Source organism: Pogona vitticeps, chromosome 2, assembly GCF_051106095.1.
Source record: "Pogona vitticeps strain Pit_001003342236 chromosome 2, PviZW2.1, whole genome shotgun sequence".
Classification (NCBI taxonomy): Eukaryota; Metazoa; Chordata; class Lepidosauria; order Squamata; family Agamidae; genus Pogona; species Pogona vitticeps.
This window is the reverse complement of record NC_135784.1, coordinates 52,682,442-52,704,460: the sequence shown is the minus strand read 5'-3', so window position 1 is coordinate 52,704,460 and position 22,019 is coordinate 52,682,442. Positions and strand designations below refer to the sequence as shown.

The window sequence follows — 22,019 nt, the reverse complement described above, 5'->3', positions numbered from 1 at the left end:
TCAGCCAGTAATGATGATCTATTCTTATTGTCATTTAAGAAGGAAAATGTCAAGGTTTTCTTGGCGTGGGATTGTTAGACCCCTGCATTTTGGAACCTACACCTACATGAAGTATTCTTCTGAATAGTTCCTTTATTCTTGAGTTGGTGCATTTCTGATATTTAACTGTGTGGCTTTCCTGCTGCCCTCTCTTTGCTCAAAAAGGACTTGATTGTTTAGATCTCCCAGTTATGATGTTGAAGGGGAAAGCAGTGGCAGAGTTTAGGGGGTCAGGAGCCCCTTGGGTAGCTCAAGAATTAGAGATAGGAAGCTCAGAACCCAGTGAGGTATACTGGTTAAAGTATTACACTGGGTATTGAAAGATCCAGCTTTTAATATGTACTTAGCCATGAAACTCATTGGGTTGTCTTGAGCCAGGTAAATATTCATTGCAGGAAGAAGAGAATATGACAGGATTTTTTTTATATGTTAGCTAAGCAGAATTACCTTTTTGAGCAGTTGGCTTAACCTATTTAGGAGTAGAAGATACGTAGAATAATAATAGTAAAACTGGTCAAACACCCAGCTGGGAATCCCTGGTATTTAGGGCAGCTTGGCAGCTAAAGAAAAGTTTTGTGCCTCCAACATAAAAGGTGAGGAGATTAAAGAAAGGTTTTTTCCCCGGTCCAGAAGGAGAAATGGAAGATCAGAGAACAAAATAAAGAGGCATTCATTTTATTGATATGTGTATTTCTCTTCCCTTTCAGTAAACATGTAGGACAGCAAATTTAATCCAGTTGTCCTTGATCAGAAACCATGTCCTTTGTACATCTTTTCCTACCAGGTAACAGCATTTCCTCCAAATGGTTATGGCTTGTACAACATTGTCGGAAATGCCTGGGAGTGGACATCAGATTGGTGGGGTGTTAATCATTCAGCAGATGCAACATACAATCCGGTAAGTATCTCACATCTCATAAGCAGAATGGGAGTCCCCTCTCTGCTGTTTTGCTACTTCTCCAATTATAAACCTCCACATAACACTGTGGAACTGGATATGCCGATTTGAATTGGGTCACATCATTTCTAATATCATTTCCCACTTTGCTTATTCTTGGCTCAGAATTGCACAAAGGATGTTCACATGCCCCAGGCAGTGTGCCCAGTGATTGCGAGGTATGTGAAAGGTAGTCCAAAACATCTGGAGGACATGAGGTTGCTTCCCCTGCCTTAGGTGAAACATAAAGTTGATTGTTTTCAAATTGCCTTTGCATCTTTCAATAGGAAGCTGAATAAAGTTACCACAGAAGCTTTATTTTGTCACAAAATAATAGAGGTAGCATTGTGTAGTGGACAGAAAGTTTGACTAGGACACGGAAGACCTGTGTTCCAATCCCAACCTGGCCAGGGAAGTTCACTGGAGGTGTCATCAATAAAACCATTCCGTTCCTTAAATAACTCACATATTTAAGAAACCCCACTAGGGTTGCCTTAAGATTGGATAAATTTGACGGCACATAAAGTCATTTTACTTAAGCTAAAGGTGAAAGCAAGCAGACATCCTAGATGTTGTGGAAGTAGCTTAAAGTATCACCACTTTCACTAATCTGGGACCTCCCCTCCTTTCTAAATCCCTTCTTGATTCAGTGTAGCTAAAAGAAGGAAACGGGTGATTATAGAGTGGTGCAGGCCCAGAGAAGCAGAGGTACAAGTGTCGTTGATTAGCTGTTGCTACTTGACTTTCCAACAACCAACATGAATTTAACACAACTCCAGGAGGCAGTGGACGATAGGAGGGCCTGGTGTGCTCTGGTCCATGAGGTCACAAAGAGTCGGACATGACTGAACGAACGAACGAACTTGACTTTCCACAATAAACACATGGAGAAGCTCCTTCCCTGTCATCATTTACTTAGAAGCCTGGGGAGGCTATGCAGATTGCTCTCATCAAATTGGAACCCACTGCATTAGTTACTGGCTCATTTCTGTTATGTTAAGAAGCTCGGTTAAACACTTAACCATTTCCTAATTCAACTGACTCCTAAGAGACCCTCTCCTGTATGGACTCCTTCCCCCGGCACCTGCAGAACATTCCTCCTTTCTTCTCAGGCACCTTGTCTGCGGAAGTTAATCAACAACATTATCAGCAAGCAACAAGGTCTTCTCAGCTTCAGCCCTGCTTTATGTTCTTCTTCTTTTTAAAAGAAAAGAAATTAAAGCCATTGTACCTTCTTTTCACAGATAATCTTTATATACACCGCCTTTATGTCTACTTTGCTTTCCTTTGTTTTCATTTTTTTGTATGAATGTTGGGAACATGGGCTCAGTTGTCCAATACAGATAGCAGAATGGGGTTCTCTTCATCCAGTGGGGACAGTCCAACAGCCTTTGGAGCCCTGCAAGTTGCTAACTCTTGGACTTGTCCTGTGATGTATTCAGTCACTGTTCTTGCCCTCTGACTCAAGCAGTTTTCCTGAGTCTCACATAAGGTCTTTCCATCACCTGGCAAAATGATCCTTTCAACTGAAGAGCACAAGTTGCTTTAGGGAGCAGTGGACAATGTGCCTTTATGAGAAGCAAGACAATTCATGGGAGGGCACGTGATGACTTTTGATGGTTTTAGTTTGTTTGGGTGTGGTAGGACTTCATCATTGCAATGTTTTCCCATTGATAATACTGGAGGGTGCCAGTGCCTGGAAGATGTTATTGTTCTCAGACCTCCAGGGAAGAAGACTTACTTGGTAAATGATTTGGAGCAAAGAGGGGTTCCTAGGCTGTGAAAGAACAAAACAGGGCAGAAACGCGAGATTAATCTTTTTTGCTAAAGCTCTGAAAAAACTGAAGCACTGGAAAGGGAGCATTAGAAGTCAGCAACAGTTTCTTCCAAGATCTGAAAACATACTTGCTTGTGATTGTGTTTCATGTATCACAGTTAATTTTTCAAGCTGCTTCAGCTTTTGTTAGGATGTGTGTATAATGTACGTATGTCATCAAGTTGGAACTGACTTATACCAACCCCAACAGGCCTTTTAAGGTAAGTGAGACATTTACAGAGTGGCTTTATCAGCTCCACACACCCAGTGCATTTCTATGGCTGAGCAGGGATTTGAACATCGACCTCCTGAGTCCTAGTCTGTCACTCTATCCACTACACTACACTGAGTATCTCTATATCAGGTCGAATGTATCAATTTATTTATAGGCAGCTAGTCTATGCATCATTGTAAGATAAGGAACCTCAGATGATAAAACAGGTTATAAGATCCCATCTGTTGTGCACACTGCTACATATAAACTCTTGGTGGCTTTCACACTTTATCAGGGGGAAGGGGTTATCTGGAGCATAAACTGTTCAGCATGGAGCCTTGTTGGGAAAAGGTGTTCCAAATGTTACATATTTCTTCTACTCTTTTTCTCTAAAGAAGACTCAAAGCTAACTTGTTATGAATTACATGATAGAAAGTCTGCAGCCTCAATTTTTTTTAAAGTTTACGCACAGACTGTTACAGTGGAGCTCTATAGACATTTACTTGGACATAGATTCCACTGAATTTAGTAGTGCTATTTTGATGCAAATGTGCATCGGATTTCAGCCTTAAGAAACAATCAGATCTGCTGGAGCTCTATCTGGATTTAGAAGGAATGCATGCAAAAACATGTATAGCTGCTTTGCATGTGGTTGTATTATTTCCTTCCATATATATTTGTATGGGATTCTCTCCTCTTACATAAGATATGATAGCACATAGCTAAAGGTAAAGGTTCCCCCTTGACATTTAATCCAGTCGTGTCCGACTCAAGGGCACGGTGCTCATCCCCGTCTCCAAGCCATAGAGTCAGCGTTTCTCCGAAGATAGTTTCCGTGGTCATGTGGCCAGCACAACTAGACACGGAATGCAGTTACCTTCCCACCGAGTTGGTACCTATTTATCTACTCGCATTTTTACATGCTTTCGAACTGCTAGGTTGGCAGGAGCTGGGATGAGCACCGGGAATTCACTCCATCGCGTGGATTCAATCTTACAACTGCTGGACTTCTGACCTTGCAAGCACAGAGGCTTCTGTGGTTTAATCTGCAGCGCCACCACGTCCCTATCATAGCACATAGCTGAACTGTAATTGTAGTATTATTAGAATTGCTAAAAACACCTTGTTAAAAGCCTCATTTCTAAACTTTTTCAAAGGTCTTCATCAACCTCGTCTTAACCCATATCTGTCCAGTGCCTTCCGTATCATTTCCTTGCTTTCTCTGCAGCACTTAACTGCATTATTTTTCCTAAACCAACAATACAGGGGTGATCACCACTTGAGCAATACTAAATGAAAATAAGTGTTGTAGCAACCTGTCATCTTGCTACATCTTTCAAAATGAATGAAGATCTAATTGAAAGACAAAAGAAAAGCCAACCCACTCAAGTACTGAGGGGTATGTGTTGAGAGATCTGTGCATAAAACCAGAAAATCCTTTATTTCCGGTGCCTTTTGAAGGCAACTTCTTTGCCCTCAGTGGTGGATCTCACATTCACCAATGAAAATAGTTTGAATTCCTCACAACCCAAAATCTTGAATCCTTGCTTTAATTTAAAGCAGTTGCAGCATGCTGATTTTTGACAAAGTGGCTTAACTTATCCTATTTTCCTGTATCTCTCAGAATGGCTTTCAGAAAACAACAGTTTTTAAGCACCCTGAATTAATTCTTATAGACCAAATACAATAACTTATGTTTATGAGTTATGAGGGATTTTTATTTTTATTTTTTGGGCTCTACTGGACTTCCAGTGTATTGAAGGCTAGTAATTGGGTTACCTAAGATCATGGCCACCAGGAGGTCCCATCACCTCCTGGCAAATACAAGGGGAAGATATGAAGGTAGTGACAGATTTTACTTTCCTGGGTTCCATGATCACTGCAGATGGTGACAGCAGCCACGAAATTAAAAGACTGGTGCTGGAGGAGGCTCTTGAGAGTCCCCTGGAATGCAAGGAGACCAAACCTATTCGTTCTGAAGAAAATCAACCCTTCTCACTGGAAGGACAGATCCTGAAGCTGAGCCTTCAATACCTTGGCCATCTCATGAGAAGAGAAGACTCCCTGGGAAAGACCCTGATGTTGAGAAAGTGTTAAGACAAAAAGAGAAGGGACGACAGAGGACGAGATGGCTGGACAGTATCATTGAAGCTACCAACATGAATTTGACCCAACTCCATGAGGCAGTGGAAGAAAGGAGGGCCTGGTGTGCTCTGGTCCATGGAGTCACAAAGAGTCAGACATGCTTTGCTATAAGAAACTGATTATCAGAGCCACAATCAGCTCCCGGTCTTGCTTTTGCTGACTGTATAGAGCTTCTCCATCTTTGGCTGTAGAGAATATAATCAATCTGATTTTGATATTGCCCATCTGGTGATGTCCATAGAATCATCTCTTGTGTTGTTGGAAAAGAGTGTTTGTGATGACTAGCTTGTTCTCTTGACAAAATTCTATTAGCCTTTGCCCTGCTTCGTTTTGAACCCCAAGGCCAAATTTACCTGTTGTTCCTTTTATCTCTTCACTCCCTACTTTAGCATTCCAATCCTCTATAATGAGAAGAACATCTTTCTTTGATGTCATTTCTAGAAGGCATTGTAAGTCTTCATAGAATTGGTCAATTTCAGCCTCTTCAGCATTGGTGGTTGGTGCTTAAACTTGGATTACTGTATCGGACTTTCCTTTTACTTCCAGGCGTGTCCACAGCTCAGTGTCCTTTCAGCTTTGGCCCAACCACTTCATTAGCTCTGGAGCTACTTGTATTTCTCCTCCACTCTTCCTCAGTAGCATGTTGGACGCCTTCTGACCTGAGGGGCTGATATTCCAGCGTCATATCTTTTAGCCTTTTGTTTCTGTCCATGGAGTTTTCTTGGCAAAGATACTGGAGTGGCTTGCCAGCTCCCGCTCCAGGTGGATCGCGTTTTGTCGGAACTCTCCACTATGACCTGTCCATCTTGGGTGTCCTTGCACGGCATAGCCCATAGCTTCTCTGAATTACTCAAGCCCCTTCGCCACAACAAGGCAGAAATCCATGGAGGGGAAAATCATAATAGGGCTTATTTTCAGTTTAGGTCTTATTTTCAGGGAAACAGAGTATTTCCTAAACCAACTGAGAAATCCAGCATCCATGCCTTCCACCCTCAGCGGGACCAACCTACAAAAAAGCAGAGTATATCAATTGTGCTGAGTGCTGTCCTCTGAAGATGCCGGCCACAGAGACTAGAGAAACGTTAGGAAGAACAACCTTCATAACATGGCCAAAGAGCCCAAAAAACCCACAACAACCATTATATCAATTGTGCTTCTTGGAATTGCAGCTTGCAAACAAGGGTGCAGGACATTGTTTGACCCAACATATTACATTAGTTGGTGGGGAGGAAGAAATACAGTTTGTCTCATTTTTATTTTTATTTTGTCTGTCCCTGAGTCTCACCCTGTGGCTGAGACTCGGGTCATGGTTTGCAACTCTTCTGGTGACAGTGTCATAAAATGCTTGCCATTTGTATCTAGTTCAGTCTGAATTGTGCAACAACATTTGACTCTGCAGGATTAAAATTGACAGCACATGCGCTGGTTCTCTCGGAATCTTCTAGAGCTTTTGGATAAAAGTAACAAAGTGTAGAGTTGCCCCTATCGCGCATGCTCTGATAGCATCTTGTAGAGCAGTGGTCCCCAACCTTGGGCCTCCAGATTTTCTTGGACTACAACTCCCAGAAGCCTTCACCAGCACCTCTGCTGGCCAGGATTTCTGGGAGTTGAAGCCCAAGAACATCTTGGAGGCCCAAGGTTGGGGACCACTGTTGTAGAGAACCAGCATGGCCAGGACTACAATTTTAATGTTGGCTGGAGTTTTTTGGGAGTTGTAGTCTAGAAAAAAGTATCATTCCTCATTCCTGTTTGTTCCTGTCTAGCAGAGCTCTTGCTGCAAACAGCTCAGTATGTTTTATTTTTTCAAACCCATGAGAGCCTATCTCCGCTCCCTCATATTCCTCTTCCACGAGTCTGAATATAACTGCTGATCAACCAACATGGACTAACTTGCAATATGAGAATGCTTAATTATTCATTGAATTGGAAAACACAGTCAGTGTCTGTTTTATAAATGCATGATAGTTGGACCTCCAGAAAGCTATTCTGCTGAAATAGCAAATCCAAATTCTTCAAGTAACATAAATAAGCAAGACGAGAACTTCATTACTATAATTACAGTTTCCATCAGGCTGCCTTTTTTTCTTTTTTAAATGCTTTCTATTTTTAGGCTAGGGTGAAGGCAACTGAGCTAAGGATTTAAAAGAAGCTATGCTCACTTGTACCTTCTGGAACATTCCTTGGGTTGTGTGTATGTATTGGTACTACATAGACCAGGAATATATATCTATATAAATTCATAAGTATTTTTTTCCAGTTTTCTGCTTCCTGAGCAGTCTGTTCCATTTCCAGAAACTTTCTATTTTGTATCATTTCCCTTCCCAACATTCCCTTTGTGAACATTTCTCCCTGATACTTCTCCATGCCCCCAGCTATTCCATGCTAGCTTTCCTGACATGACTATCAGTTGCTATTTACTATGATATGAAAAATATAATGATGGAATTTTTAATGAGAAAGAAAATGAGTCCAGTTCTAGTTTGAAAAAAATAAAAGAATCACAAACCGCAGTTTAGCCAGTCAATCAGCTTGCCTTCCACCCTTTTATTTTGCATCTTTACTTATTTCTTTCAATTTTTTGTTTTCTATAACACCGCCACAACCCATATGGTGGAGAAGATTTGTGCTTCTTAAGACAATGCTGATGATATAAAAATATGTTAGATCTGCAAAGAGGTCTGTTCTCAGTTATTGTTCTACAAGTATGCCATGTATTTGTTCTACAAATACAACTCATATAGAAGAGACTCTCCAAAGACAGAACCTGGTCTGGTCTGTATTTTTGTGTACATCCCTGTTTCGCTTTGTTTGCAGTGAAACAAATGGGTGATAGTAACCAATTCTCTCTCTCTCTCTCTCTCACACACACACACACACGCACACATGCACACACACACACCCTCCACTTCTGGATTTATGATCTAATAGTTTTACAGTCTCTGAGCAAATGTTGAAAATTAACACATGCAGACATACACACAATCGCAAATAGTTAGAACGTAGGGTGTTTGGTTGTTGGCTTCTGTTTGTTTGTTTTACATAGGGTTGTTTCAACATCCTGCGTGTTTCCTAATAATGCTTGCTATCCACACTGCAAATGAGAGAGGAACCACCGTCGCTATTCGAGTCTTTTATAATTCAAGCCACTAGTTCCCAATCTTGTGTCCTCCAATGTTGTTGGATTACTATTCCCGGAGTCCATCTCTACTGAGTCGTGTTATCTGGGGCTTCTAGAAGGTGAAGCCCAACAATGTCTAGAGAATCACACTTGAGAACAATTTGCTTTAAAATAATAGTGGAAAACCAAGATGATTTTGCTTCTAGCAATGAAGGGTAGATAACAGTATCATTTCTTGTGTGCGCATGAATGAAAGGGAGGATTAAATGCTCCTGTTTTGTCAACTGTAAGTTATCAGCTTATAGAGAATCAGTGAAGTGTGAATGTGATAAATTAACTGTGCTTCTTCTTAACCTAGAGATGGCTTTTAATTTAAGCTTTTTTTTTTTTGCTGTTGGAAGCACATGGTTACTGGGGCAGAACTGTGTACATTTCAGCACTGAGGGGCTAATTTAGCTCTGTGGCGCCACAGAAGGCTTGAGACTTCTGTTTTTCCATGAGGAAAATTACAGATTAGTGTTTAGAAATGCTTTTTGGATCACTTCATAAATATTAGCAGATGGAGACATTTAAAAAGTTTAAAGGAGCACTTGTAAACCAAGCTTTCTTCGGCACTCCAGTGATGTGAGCGTTACCTTGCAGCAGTCTTTTTATTTGCCAACTATCTGACTCCCGGATTTAATAGTGGCCTTTTCTTTTAAAAAGTAAAAAGCAGCACCTTACGGTCGAAAGCCTCCTGGAGGTCCTCAGAAGCCAGTGATGGTGGTGGTGGTGGACCCCCTGGGGGGTCGCTGGGGGAGGCCCCCACGGGGCCTGCTGAGGCCTGCTGAGGCCTGGGGAGCAAGCGATGGTCGCTGGGGGAGGCCCCCACGGAGCCTGCTGAGGCCTGCTGAGGCTTGGGCAGCAAGCGATGGTCACTGGGGGAGGCCCCCACGGAGCCTGCTGAGGCCTGGGCAGCAAGCGATGGTCGCTGGGAGAGGCCCCCACGGGGCCTGCTGAGGCCTCTGGAGGCCTGGGGAGCAAGCAATGGTCGCTGGGGGAGGCCCCCACGGGGCCTGCTGAGGCCTCCGGAGGCCTGGGCAGCAAGCGATGGTCGCTGGGGGAGGCCCCCACGGGGCCTGCTGAGGCCTCCGGAGGCCTGGGCAGCCAGCGATGGTCGCTGGGGGAGGCCCCCACGGGGCCTGCTGAGGCCTCTGGAGGCCTGGGAAGCCAGCGATGGTGGCATGGAGGGGACAGTATTCGCTCCATAAGACGCATGCACGTTTCCCCCCAGTTTTTTGGGGAGAAAAAGTGCGTCTTATGGTGCAACAAATACGGTAATTCTCTTCTTGTATATTGGCATGCCTGGACTTAGTAAGGACAATAGTGATTCATAATTGTGTATAATCAGGAGAACATCAGGAGCTGCAGCAGGGCCCTGAATTAGGGTCTTCAGCCTGCCTCTTTAAAAGCAGGCCTCAAACAAGCCAGGCAGATTTTTATGCTTTCACTGTGATCAAAGTCAAATAGGCAGGAAGATGCAAGCACAAACAAATATTAGCTTTTCATAACTTATCCTGAATGTAAAGTTAGGTGTGAGTTTTATTTGGTGCTCCTTCTGATAATACAACGCTAATGTACTGTCTTACACGTTGACATTGAGAGAGCCTCTCTAGAACACCAGAAGTTGCTGGTGGGACTGGGTTCTACCCTCCAGTTACTGCTGCCTTCTGACTTGGAGGGAATTCTAGAAAATGCTGCAATTGGGAATTCAGAACTTGGAAATATTATTGAGGGAGTTATAGTTGGAAAAAGGTACCTTTTCTAAACTCTGGACAACATCGAAATTATGGAAACAGGTTTAATTATTTTTCAACAGGATGAGAGCATAAAGTGTTCTACCCCTTTAAAAAATTAATGCCCAGAAAGAACAAGAAGGAAGGGAACATTTTTGCTTTGTGTAAGACTCCTATTACTCTGATCATCTTTTTTCCCCTCCAAGGCACCACACAATAGCTGCGATCTTCCTATCATTAATGCAGTACAGTTTGCTTTTCCCCGCATTGGTAGCAAAATTCATTTTCTTCTAGGAAATTTAGTCTTATGCTGGCAAACCTCTCCCCCTCTGAAGAGATAGGACCGATTAGGATGGTCTGCCCCAAAGGCTACTGGATCCAGTTGATTTTGCAGAAGGCCATAGGGGGCTTTCCTGATGATATGGTGGGCAGTTCTGTCGAAGCTCAGGTTAATAGTTGGTATAATCTGGCATCCTGGGTGGGTGACACAATTGCACCTGAACACCCTTTCCATTGCAGAGCATGTCTTTCTCCATGGTTTACAGATTAATTTGAAGCAATCAAACAGCAAGGAGAAGGCTGGAGAGCAGATGCAAGCAAGCTCCCTCGGACGGTAATCTATGGTAGCTGCAGTTAAAAAAATGTCCAGAGTTTATTGTAACTCCTTCAAAGCGGCTGAGGCATATTATGTCAGTTTAATGATTCAGCTGCCAGTCAACAGGAAGAACTTCATCATATAGCCCAGAGCCTTCTTAACTCTGGACAGACAAATGTGTTGCATCCAGATTTACTTCCATGTAACCAAGTGGCAGCCCATTTTAGAATGCTGCAGCCAGGTTAATATCAGGGGCTAGAAGATTTGATCATGTTTCCCCGATTCTAGCCAATCTGCACTGACTCCCTGTTGTCTACCATCTTAGTTTTAAGGTGTTAATTATGACCTATAAAGCCCTAAACAGTTTAGGACCTAGTTACGAGTCATAGCACCTCTCCCCAAGGGTGTTTCCTTAGGGTGCTCCTCAGGCTGCAATACCACAAGGCAAAAAATAAAATAAAATAAAAATAATACTAGGACCTTCACTGTGGAATAAACTTCCACCAGAAATTAAACAGGCCCTTCTCCCTATAGATTTTCAGAGGATCAGTAAAAACCGAATTATTTAAGGAGGCCTTTGACAACATCCTAGGTTAATTTTTGAGACCCATATTCTATTGCTGTTATTATATTACTGGGCATTTTGTCTTATGTTATGGTTTATATAATTTGGTTCACCTAAGCCACCAGGTGGCAATTCTTGGTCACCTTCCTATAAATATAAGTCACTTGTGTCACCATTTTAACATCTTTGTTAGTTTGGCAGCAACTCAAGCTGAGGTGATAAGCTCTGGCTGCTAGGCCTCTGTGCTGTTTCAACAAGTGCTTTATGGGTTGTGTCCCTCTGTTCAAAGTTCTCAATATTTTCTGGCAGATATGTATTTCACAAGCAGATTGTGCTGTGGTTTAATTTAATGCTTTGGGTATATATTTCAGCTACAGTAGTTGCTCCATTTTGCTAGTGTACTTTTATGTGATACACAAAGATGGAAAAAGAATGGCTTGGACACTATTTATTACCGCCATTAAGTGTCCTGATAAGTGTTCTATTTTCTAATGCCAAAATGAATTGCTCACTAAATCAAAGATGGGCAAAGTGCAGGCTTCAAGATGACAGTGGCCTGAAATTCTCATTATTTCTCAACATTAACTATGCTGGGTAGGACTGATGGAATTGCAATCTAACCATACCTGGAGGGCCACATTTTATGCACCCCTAAATGATGTTGTCTCTTTCTCGTGTCCATGATGGTGGTAATTAAGCTAGACTTCCTTTAAAGTATAGATGTAATGTTTCCTTCTGCATATGTAAAACTTTAGGCCTTGTGGGCTAAAGTTGAATAAAAATCCAAGTAGAACAGCATTAAAAGAAAGATGTGCAAACATAATCCATGAATTCTGCCTGAGGAAGCTGTTGTGTGTGACTGAGTACTTTGTATCTTTTATATATTTTTTAAAAAAACCTATTCATGTGTAACTTAGTTAATTCACATTGACCAGATGTTTCTTTTGCCAACTGAGCCCAACCCCTAAAATCATTATTTGTTTTAACATCTCTGTTAGGCTTTTTACTGGTTAAATGTATTTAAAAAGTAACTCATATGTTTACATCTCTTTTTTTAACCGTGGTTTGATCATCTAGATAGGCATGACTGATTTCTGGAATCCATCTGTCACTCTAGTTTAAAAAAAGATTTGCAGAAAAATGTAAACGCTGTATTAGGCTGTGAGATTTGTGACACTGGCCAAAATCCTTTAGTAAATTGCACTAGAGTAGCCCATTGAATCAATTTGAATTCTGGTGAGTCAACCGCTCCATAGCTTCCATTGATTCAAATGGGCCTACTCTAACTACAACTTGCTATGCTAAAGTAAATTACAAACATATCAGGCAAAATCCAAAGAAACAAAACAAAAACATGCAGCACCTTAAACTATTATATTTTAATGTGAGCTTTCGTGGTCACGTCCACTTCATCTGACATATCGAGAGAGAATGAAATGTTGAATGAAATATCAGTTTCATATTAAATATTGATTGGCTCTTGGACATATGCTACATTTACATGTAGTAATTTATGGCTTCTGTTGTTTTAGGGCTCTGTTGTAAAAATTCTTCAGGAGTCAGACTGCAGTTAGAGTAAGACCTATTTGAATCTATAGAACGTATGACTCACCAAATCTGCACTGATTCAGTAGGCCTACCCTAGTGTGATTTACTACACTAAGCAACAGGATTTGGCTATTTGGCTTATCCAGCATTGTATTGTGGTGTATGAGTGTTGCTGCATGATTGAATTTGACGCATACATCTGATTTAATGATACGGGGCTGCACCAGTGTGGTTGTGCTGCTCTTAGAAAAGTATATCCTGTTATTCTTCAAACATGATGCATTTTTTGCATATGCCAGTTGGATTTCAACACTGTATTACTATTATCCAATAAATACATTTCTAATTACTTTGTTTTCTTTCTTATAATATAGTTTCCGTAGCAGCTTTGAAATAGCTAACATACTGTGTGGAACTGGCTACTTATTTTGGGTGCTGTGGTTATGACTAAGTTGCATCTTCAAAGTAATGCAAGAAGTAATTATAAATCTGCTGGTTTAGCTACCATGAGTAAATGTGTATAGTGGTTTTCAAAATAAACTTCTAGGGAAATTTTAAGGTGCAGTATCAGAATTGACCACTAGAGGTTAAGGCTGCTCAGAGAAACATCCTTCTATACTGTACTTTGCTTTCAGATCTTACACAAAAGATCTGAGGGACTTCAAGGAGGAGAGGGGACATGGTTTGGGGGTTTTGTAGATGCCTCCATCCCTGCCACCTTTATAACCCCATCCACAGCTTTAAGTATAATGCCTGAATAAGGCTTTAGTCATCTTGTAATGTTTAGGCGTTCCAAAACCCACCTTGCTATGTCCCCGTACAATATTACACCCAGTCCAATATTGGGTAGATTTTAAAAAAGCACAGATTGGCAAAGGTGTGTGCTGCAATATTTATGTTAATAAACAAAATATTTTGGAAGCAGAGAGAGAGAGAAAGCAACTCCATTAGGATAGAGCTTTTTCTACTTAAGATTGAATTCCCTCAATTGTGATTAAACAATGTTTGTAGCTAGAAAGGAATTCAGTTCAGTAGAGTATGTTGTGTAATGCAAATAAATGGCCTGAAGGGGCTACAGTTCAAGTGGTTCAATAATGGGTTGACATGCCTGCTTCAAACCAAGGTTTTTATTTTCAGTCATGCTTTGCTGCAAAAAAAGAGAAACCTCTCTTATCTTTCTCTTTACATAATTAATTGGGGGAATTAATCCAAAGAGTCTTCTAATTATATCTGTGCTTTAGAAGCAGAGGTTATATCCTTTGGTATTCTGTGCACATACAGCCATTGTGTAGGCACGTGAGAGTACTTTGAAGGATTATTGGACTTCTTGTGAGTTGCTTTTCTTCCCAGTTGCCAGTGGCAAAATCAAGATGAGGGGGCACACTCAGTGTTGCCTTTTTGATGGAGATGCTTCAGATTTTCAGTCACGCCTTCTGTTTGTTTCTATACAGTATTGCTACAGGGAAGCCTATTCTGGCAGCACAGTAATAGCTTTTCACATCTTGTACGCTGTTTGAGGGGCAGAAGTTCTTTATGTCATTTAGAAAAAAAACTGGATAAGACCCTACTGGCAAAGCTAAGACATTCTGCATTCAGCTTTAGAAGTACTTCTGCCTGATCCATAGATTCTTATAGATTGAATAAGTAGATCACTTATTGGGTTGTGGACTGAAATTAGTCGTGTGATCAATCACTTGGAACAGGAGTGGGCAGATCCTCCCATAGAATTTCATTTTAAAAAAACAGCTGCTCACCTTTTAACCTTTTTTTCTGCAGTGGTTATACCTAAATAGTGAACCTCTTATCCCCATATGGTGTTAATCTGCTGCTAGTCTTCTATAGATTACAATAACCATTATTCTTCTATCCACAGAAAGGACCTCCAACAGGAACTGACCGAGTGAAGAAAGGTGGATCATATATGTGTCATAAGGTAATGACCAAAATACTTCCTAATTTCAGAAGCAGTTATTGGTCTGATATTAGTATGTACAGATTGTGATTTGTATTATCTCTTAACTAGTAAATTAAACTGCATTTCATGGCATATCTCTGAAGGAAGTGGCTTTAGAAGTACTCCAGTGGACACACTGAAGTAATGCTGAAATGACAAACTCTTAATTTAAGTTCTCATTTATATTAGCTGAGATAACATATCAGTTGCCTACTAATTTTAGCTTGATGGCAATTTAGCTGTTCCACTTTTACACAGATAGTGAAGAACCTGACAATCTTCTTTTTACTCCAGCAGACAACCCACACAACCACCGGCACGAGGGACTCAAAGTCCTTAAAGAATGTAGGCATTTAAAAGTTTTTTAAAGTTCTTATTGAAGATGAAAGACTACTCAGGCCTTCACAAGTACAGCCAAGAGCAGAATTAGGGTTGCCAGTGTGAATTCTGAGTGCTACCTGAAGTAGGAAAACAAAATGGACTGGAGGGGGAAAATACAGTACAGACCAGGAGGTAATTGTCTTCAGGGAGAGATGCTAAGAATGCAAGAAAAATCAAGTGGAAAATGTGTCTCAAACACCCTTCTCAGTGTGTTCAGAAAGTAGAAACATGCACACATTCAACTGAAATGCTTTCTGGCCTATTTAAGAGAAACTGCAAGCTGATTTCTTTCCATTTCTTTTTCCCTGTCTTTTTTTTTAATTGCTATATACTTGGTGATAAGTAATTGATTTGAAACACTTTCGGCACAATTGCAGGAAATGCACACACATTCCTCCATGACCATTTAGCTAATTCCCAAAGTGATGTACAGCAGAGTCATTGCAAAACACCTCCAAGCGAGCCAAAGCTTGTTCACAATTTCATGTGTTCTATTTTTAAATGAATCTTACTGTGTATCCCCTCACCTTGGATGCTTCAGAGGCCCTATTGGTTGCACTGTTTAAGGTTTTCATCTCCATAAGAACATTACATTTTCTATATTGAGATCACATGCTCTAGATAGATTTTATTTTGGGGTAAAATCAGTGTCACATAATTATTGGTAGATTTGACTAAGTAAAAAAATAGTTTTCTTTGTAGGTGAGCATTGCAGAAATGAAAGGCTTTCTTTAAACAGTTCATTAAATGTTTTTGTTCTTCAGGTGTGGGAAATACATTTAAATAATACAGTCTTGAGTAATAATGCAACATTTCTCTACTATTGCCCACTGTTAAGGTGTACAGACAGGTTAGCTAAGTGGAACTCAATATTTAGTGACTCTCCTAGCTTACATTTGATTGGCTGAAACTGACAGGCAACCTCACAAACCAATCTGAATTAGTTCCTGAGCCGAGCCTCATAATATTCCTTGCTTCATCCCTTCTTCCTCTTACGTGTACTATACAATTAATGTAGACATTTATAAAAGAAGAGATGCAGGAGCACACCCCTGGCTCTCAGTTAAATGGATTTTCAAATGTACAGGCAGTGCAGGTAGAAACTTCTCTTTGGACTAACAGAGTTACTAAAATTTCAATAGGTGCCTGTCTTAAATCATGACCTCTAGTTGTATTTTATGTTTCTCACAAATTTGCTATACACGGCCAGATAATTTTTTAAAAAAACTTCATACCTTAAAAAAGAAAATATTGGAGTTTTTCAGGCAGTTCAAGAATGGACATAGTAGTTTAAAGACAAGAAGGAAGGGAATCACTGTATCATGTTTGTGGGTATTTGTTTGTTTATTTGTTTCATATGCCACCCTATTCGTGCATTATCTACTACATGTAGTTTCCAAGTTAAAACCAATGGTTTATTTCCATTGTGGAATGGGGTGAGGGAGATGGATTGAAAAATGAACTGCCAGGGCAGAGGAAGGAGGCAAATTGGGGCTATGAAGGGTCTGTCGGAAGCTTCAAGAGGGAAAAGAGGCTCTCAGCAGCGACAGCAGCTCAGAAGCCTGTTCAGGAGAGGTGGCTATGAAACAAAAGTGACATATAATTTTGTGGGCGATGTCGACCATCTGTGTTTCAGTATGTCATTTTTAGCCCTTCCTTGTTACATCAGGCTAATTGGTGATTTTTGAAAGCCGAGGGCAAAACTGTGTATGGATTCTCCTGCACAACCGTCAGTACCTCTCTGCTCAAAGTCATCTTAATTTAAATACGGTTGCGGGCCTCTGGTATCGTTAAACTGAGCTTGAAAGCAGAAGGAAAATGAGTGGTCTGTGGGTCTGTGCAGATGGCCAGTTGGGTGTAATGGGGAAAAGTCATCTTGATAACATGCTACTGATTGCATTAATTTAATAAGAGTGTGTGTTTTATTGAATGATGTGTTAGAAACTGAACTCTTTTTTGGACTCTTTCTATCTTCTGCCACAATAGGGTGGGCATTGAACTTCTGCTCAGACAGAAAGGCCAATTTTATTTAATAAATGAAAACTGGGGCTACTCTCTGCCAGATTTCAGAGATACTGATGTTATGGTGTGCATACATTTGTCTGTGATTGTTGTGTTGTGTTCTATTGTGTTGGCTGGAATTACCTTGGTTTTGCTCTCTGAACTTGGGAATCCAATCTGAATTCCTTGTTCAATTAAAAAATAGTACAAATTCCTGTTTATTGAATGAATGAAAATGAGTTGATTTCAGTGGATAGGCATACAAACACTTACAGTCCAAAAAAATTCCTCAACTGCTACATTAAGCAGATACACTGGAACATTCTCAGTATTAAATTAAATGCAGTCCCCAGGTTGCATTCATGGAAGGTGGAGCATCCCATTTTCACCACTCACCCACTTACTGCAGCCTTCAGCACTGTATTCTGTACTGTCCCAGAGAATCCCACCACCCTTGTGGCTAGCTTTTCAGGGTACATGAGGTGAGAAAATACATGTGCGCGTGTATGTCAGTGAAGAAAGGATGTCACAACGTACATGAGGCTGAGACCTTTCTACTAGCTGAAAGCCATAATTGGCTACATCCCAAATTTTTAGATATCTTGAGATAGTGCACAGTTGCAAGAATAAAAATATGTGTCAGTTTCCGTAGCAGTAGTTATATGGATATCAAGAGAGGCTTCTTGCTTTATAAAGTATTTTTCTAGGGTAGATTTGGAATATAGGTGCCCATCCCTCAATACCAGGATCACTATCAGTTGCATGGTTGTGGACATGAGATACAGATATGAATTGCATGTTTCTCTTACTGGTTCCCCCCCCCCCCCAAAAAAAAAGGTATCACCAAGCTGTCTTGCATAGATATTGCCAGAACAGACCAGTAACAGATTACAAGGCCTGGCAATCTCCATAGCAACAAAGATCCTATCTTTCTCCTATAGCTACAGCTCTAAAATGAAAAAGCAGGGCTCTCCAAGGAGGGTAAAAGGCTGCTAGGGAGCCATGAGCAATATCAGAATAAAAATGGGAGAGGGACAAAAATACATAATTGTGAACGACGTTAAAAGGAAAAACAGAGAAAAAGAAAAAATGTAAAAAAAACACCAAGGGAAAACACTAGGATTTGAAGATGTTACTCTTCATTATTACAGTATTATGTTATTTTAATGACAACTCTCCCATTTCTCTCACCTAGGCAGCTACTGACCATGCTGGCTGAAAAAAAAATCTGGCATTTGTAGTCTGCCGGGATCCATGCAGATTAAAGGTGTCACTCATCTGGTGTTTCAGCTCCACAGTCTGAGCACAGTGTGAAAGACTGATCTACTGTGACTAAGCTAAGGGTTTTCCACAGTTGTTGCTGCCTCTGGCTTTCTGAGGAGTGGAACCAGGAGAGAGAGTCTACACTTTGTATGCCCAGTAAAAGGTTTCCCATGGCCAAAATTGCAGCATGGGATAGATTCAGATCAATGGCTCCTTGAGGATGAGTGTACTGAAATATCTGGAAGCTGTTCAACTATACCCTTAGCTGGAACATATGTTAACATGCTTGTAAAGCTGGCAAACACTGTTCTACTTGTGGGAGTGATCCCCGGTAATGTTTCTGTTACCAAAAACTGAAATGAAAACACTATCAAGTCCCTTTATGTTAATTATGCTCAATGAGACATGATTATTTTATTTCTTGTCCCTGTGAAGTAAACCATTAAGACCATCTCTCTATTAAATAGGATGTAATGATAAATTAAGCAGCATGTTATATACCGGTATACACATACATTTACCACTACAGCCTATACGGTGGTGCCCCGCTTGATGACATTAATTCGTTCCAGCGAAATCGCTGTAGAGCAAAAACGACAAACGAAATTTAAAAAACGCATTGAAACACATTGAAAACCGTTCAATGCGTCCCAATGGGCTGAATACCTGCTCATCCAGGAAAGATCCTCCATACGGCGGCCATTTTCTGGTGCCGGTTAAGTCCAATAATCCTTCAAAGTCCTAAAAACAGCAGGGGGCCATTTTCTTCAGCCGTCGACCATTTTGAAACCCAACGATCAGCTGTTTGCTGATTGACATAACGCGAAAATCAGTTCCTGAAGCAGGGAACCAATCATCGTGAAACGAAAAAAACCCATTCGCAAAAACTTCAATGTTAAGCGGATTCATCGCAGAGTGGGGTAATCGTCCAGCGGGGCACAACTATATAATATAAAGATGGCCTAGTGAGCTGCTCAGGGACAAGAAAGGAAATATCCCACCCCCCATGGGATGTTGTTTGCATTTTTCAGCTGAGGCACCAGCATTTCATGGGCTTTTATAGTTCGGTGTAGCAAAATTAGAGAATATCTCCCTCGGGCAGCTAATTGATCTCTGTTGCAAATACAGCATCTTGTCACTGCTAAGTTGCAGCAACACATTCTCCTAGTAAATGGAGACACTTAACTTGGCACCTGTGGTAACCTGCTGTTTTCCTTCTCAGTCCTATTGCTATAGGTATCGATGTGCAGCTCGGAGCCAAAACACTCCTGACAGCTCGGCTTCGAACTTGGGATTCCGCTGTGCCGCTGACTCTCTGCCTGACTACTTAAAGTGACAAAGCCAACAGCTGCAGAGGATGAGAAGAATTCACCGAGACCTTAAGGAAGACAGACCAACTCAGGCAAAGTCTTACCACCACCCAAAAAAGAAAAGAAAATATAAATGCAGAAAGTTTCAACTATCTGCTGAAGAAAATGGGCTGGTTTTTTCCATATGAAAACCTTAACTGTGGGGTATTAAAGCAATTTGCTTTGGAACTGAGGGTTGCAAACTCATGGCCTTAAAGAGTGTGCTGAGATTTGTTGTTGTTGTTGTTGAATAATGAAATAGATCAGCTGGCTCAAGGGCAACTGTGTTGGCACAGGTGCCAATTCTGAACCTACTTTGCACTTCTTTTGAGTTAAAATGGCACTGTCTGGCCGTGATCTCATACATACTTACCCAAAAGTAGCTCCCACTAACTTCCATCTATCTTATACATACAGATTTATTGTGCTGTAAATAAGATAAAACATTGAAAGTTTTGAGACAAATGAGGGAGAGAGATGTGTGAAAAATTAGACTGTAATACACAGATGAGTAGAACAACAAGAACTAGGAACAGCGTACTCAGTGAAATGGTTCAATTCCCTCTTTGCTTGAAATATTTTCTGGTTTCTAAACCTTTAGCAAATGCTGATGATGTACTGTATCTTCAGTTTCTTCTCTGCACTGTGAGGACTAGGAACTTGAACATTTGAATTCTCAGTAATATACTACTAGGTAGTAGTAGGTATTCAGACTTTGCCTGTCTGGTGCAGGCAACCTTCCATAGATGGGAAAGGTTAGTAGAAAAAAGGGTAATAGCTTAGTTAACCGTTCATGAGGTGTCAGATCTAATTCTGCTAGGTTTAAGTGGGTTAGAGCCATTTTAAACAGTCACAGTGATATTAATTGTTTCAGTTAACTACAGTAAAGACATACCAGCAACAAAGAGAAAAGAAAATTCCTATTTACCCACCCTTTTGCATAGGCACTGAAACTCCCTCCCACACTTATTTCCATAAATAAAACTAATGATAATAATAATTAGTGAAGCCTGTAATTCAGCATCCACTGACCTGGGAGCAGGCATCATTGAACTCATGGAATGTACATGAATATATTCTAAGTTATTTTAATCCTGACTTCATCCATAAGGATGCAGTTTTGAAAGCAAAGGAGCTTCTTCCCTTTTAATCACCCATCTGTGGGCACAACAGTTATAAAAGGCACATCCTATTATCAAACAGGAGAAAGGCAACATTTCTGCAGGAAAGGGATCAAACTGTCCCAAATTCCACACACCTGCACAGGCTCAGGAGAATGCCTGCAAGATCAGGAAGACTGATAATCCAAATAGATTTGCCTCATATAAAGACGGCAAAAGTTGTTACACAGGAAGGGATGGCTGGTGTCCAACATGAGTTCAAAGGGTGAATATACAAGCAGTTCAGGCACATATTTTGAGATCCTGTCTTCCCAGCATGTGCTGAGCCCGTGAACAAAGCTTTCAATCTACCCAGCTCTGATTCAGTGGCAAATTCTGAGTCACTAGCCCCCCTCACCCAAAGATTTCCCACATGTATCGGTGAAAGGCCAAGACTGGAGTACCTGCAACATCCCACCACCACCACCACCTCCTCCTCTTGAAAACAAGCTATCTAGGACAGAGAAATGACTTTGTGTTTGCTTGTAACCTCTGCGTCTCCTTTGACAAGGTTGAAGTGAGGACAGAGAATCAATGGAGACTGTAGTAGAAGGAACTTTGGGGTCATCAGTGCTGTTTCTCCAGGGTGATAAGCTATAAATGGTTCACCAAGTTTCAACTTATTCCAAAATACTTAATGCATAGATTAAGTTTAAATAAATTATAAACTGCATAATCCTATAGTTACTTCTCAGTTGAGTTGAATTGAGTTGGTTAACTTAATCTATTTCTAACTCCTAATTGTTGATCTCTGGCAGCCTCTGGATATGGGGTTTCTATAAAATGTGTCACATGTGCTGAACCAAAACTATATTACCTCTTTTTACAGGGTGTTATCCAATTATGTATGCTAATGATTATTCTTTAGGAATAGAGAAAAAATATTTCTCCAATCACTGGCTTGTGAATCCTTTTTACATCAAACATAAGTATGCACCTTTTCTGAGGAAACAATGGAAATAAACTACAGTGGACCCTCGACTTACGCAGGGCTCCACTTATGAACTTTTTGACCTACGGACTTCTCTGGCCGCAAAATTTCCCTTTGACTTGTGGCCGGAGAATCAACCTATGGACAAGAAGGGGGAGGCAGGGAAAGCACCAAATTCAAATCTGTAGGTCAAAAGTCCGTAGGTCAAAAAGTTCGTAAGTGGAGCCC

The 22,019-nt window shown here is 40.8% G+C and overlaps 1 protein-coding gene across 3 annotated transcripts in view; it reads left to right on the top strand.

Annotated features, from left to right (window-relative positions):
* The window catches only part of SUMF1 (sulfatase modifying factor 1), a 72,306-nt gene extending 50,553 nt beyond the window's left edge, over positions 1–21,753 (top strand). For 2 of the 3 annotated variants that reach the window (XM_072989458.2, XM_072989459.2), the window contains 3 exons: positions 824–937; positions 14,626–14,685; positions 19,574–21,753. In XM_072989458.2, the coding sequence (XP_072845559.2) occupies positions 824–937; positions 14,626–14,685; positions 19,574–19,687 (288 nt within the window). In that variant the 3' untranslated portion in view covers positions 19,688–21,753. The remainder of the gene's footprint in view (positions 1–823; positions 938–14,625; positions 14,686–19,573) is intronic. The other variant, XM_078385221.1, reaches the window with a different exon arrangement.
* Positions 21,754–22,019: the final 266 nt, after the last annotated feature.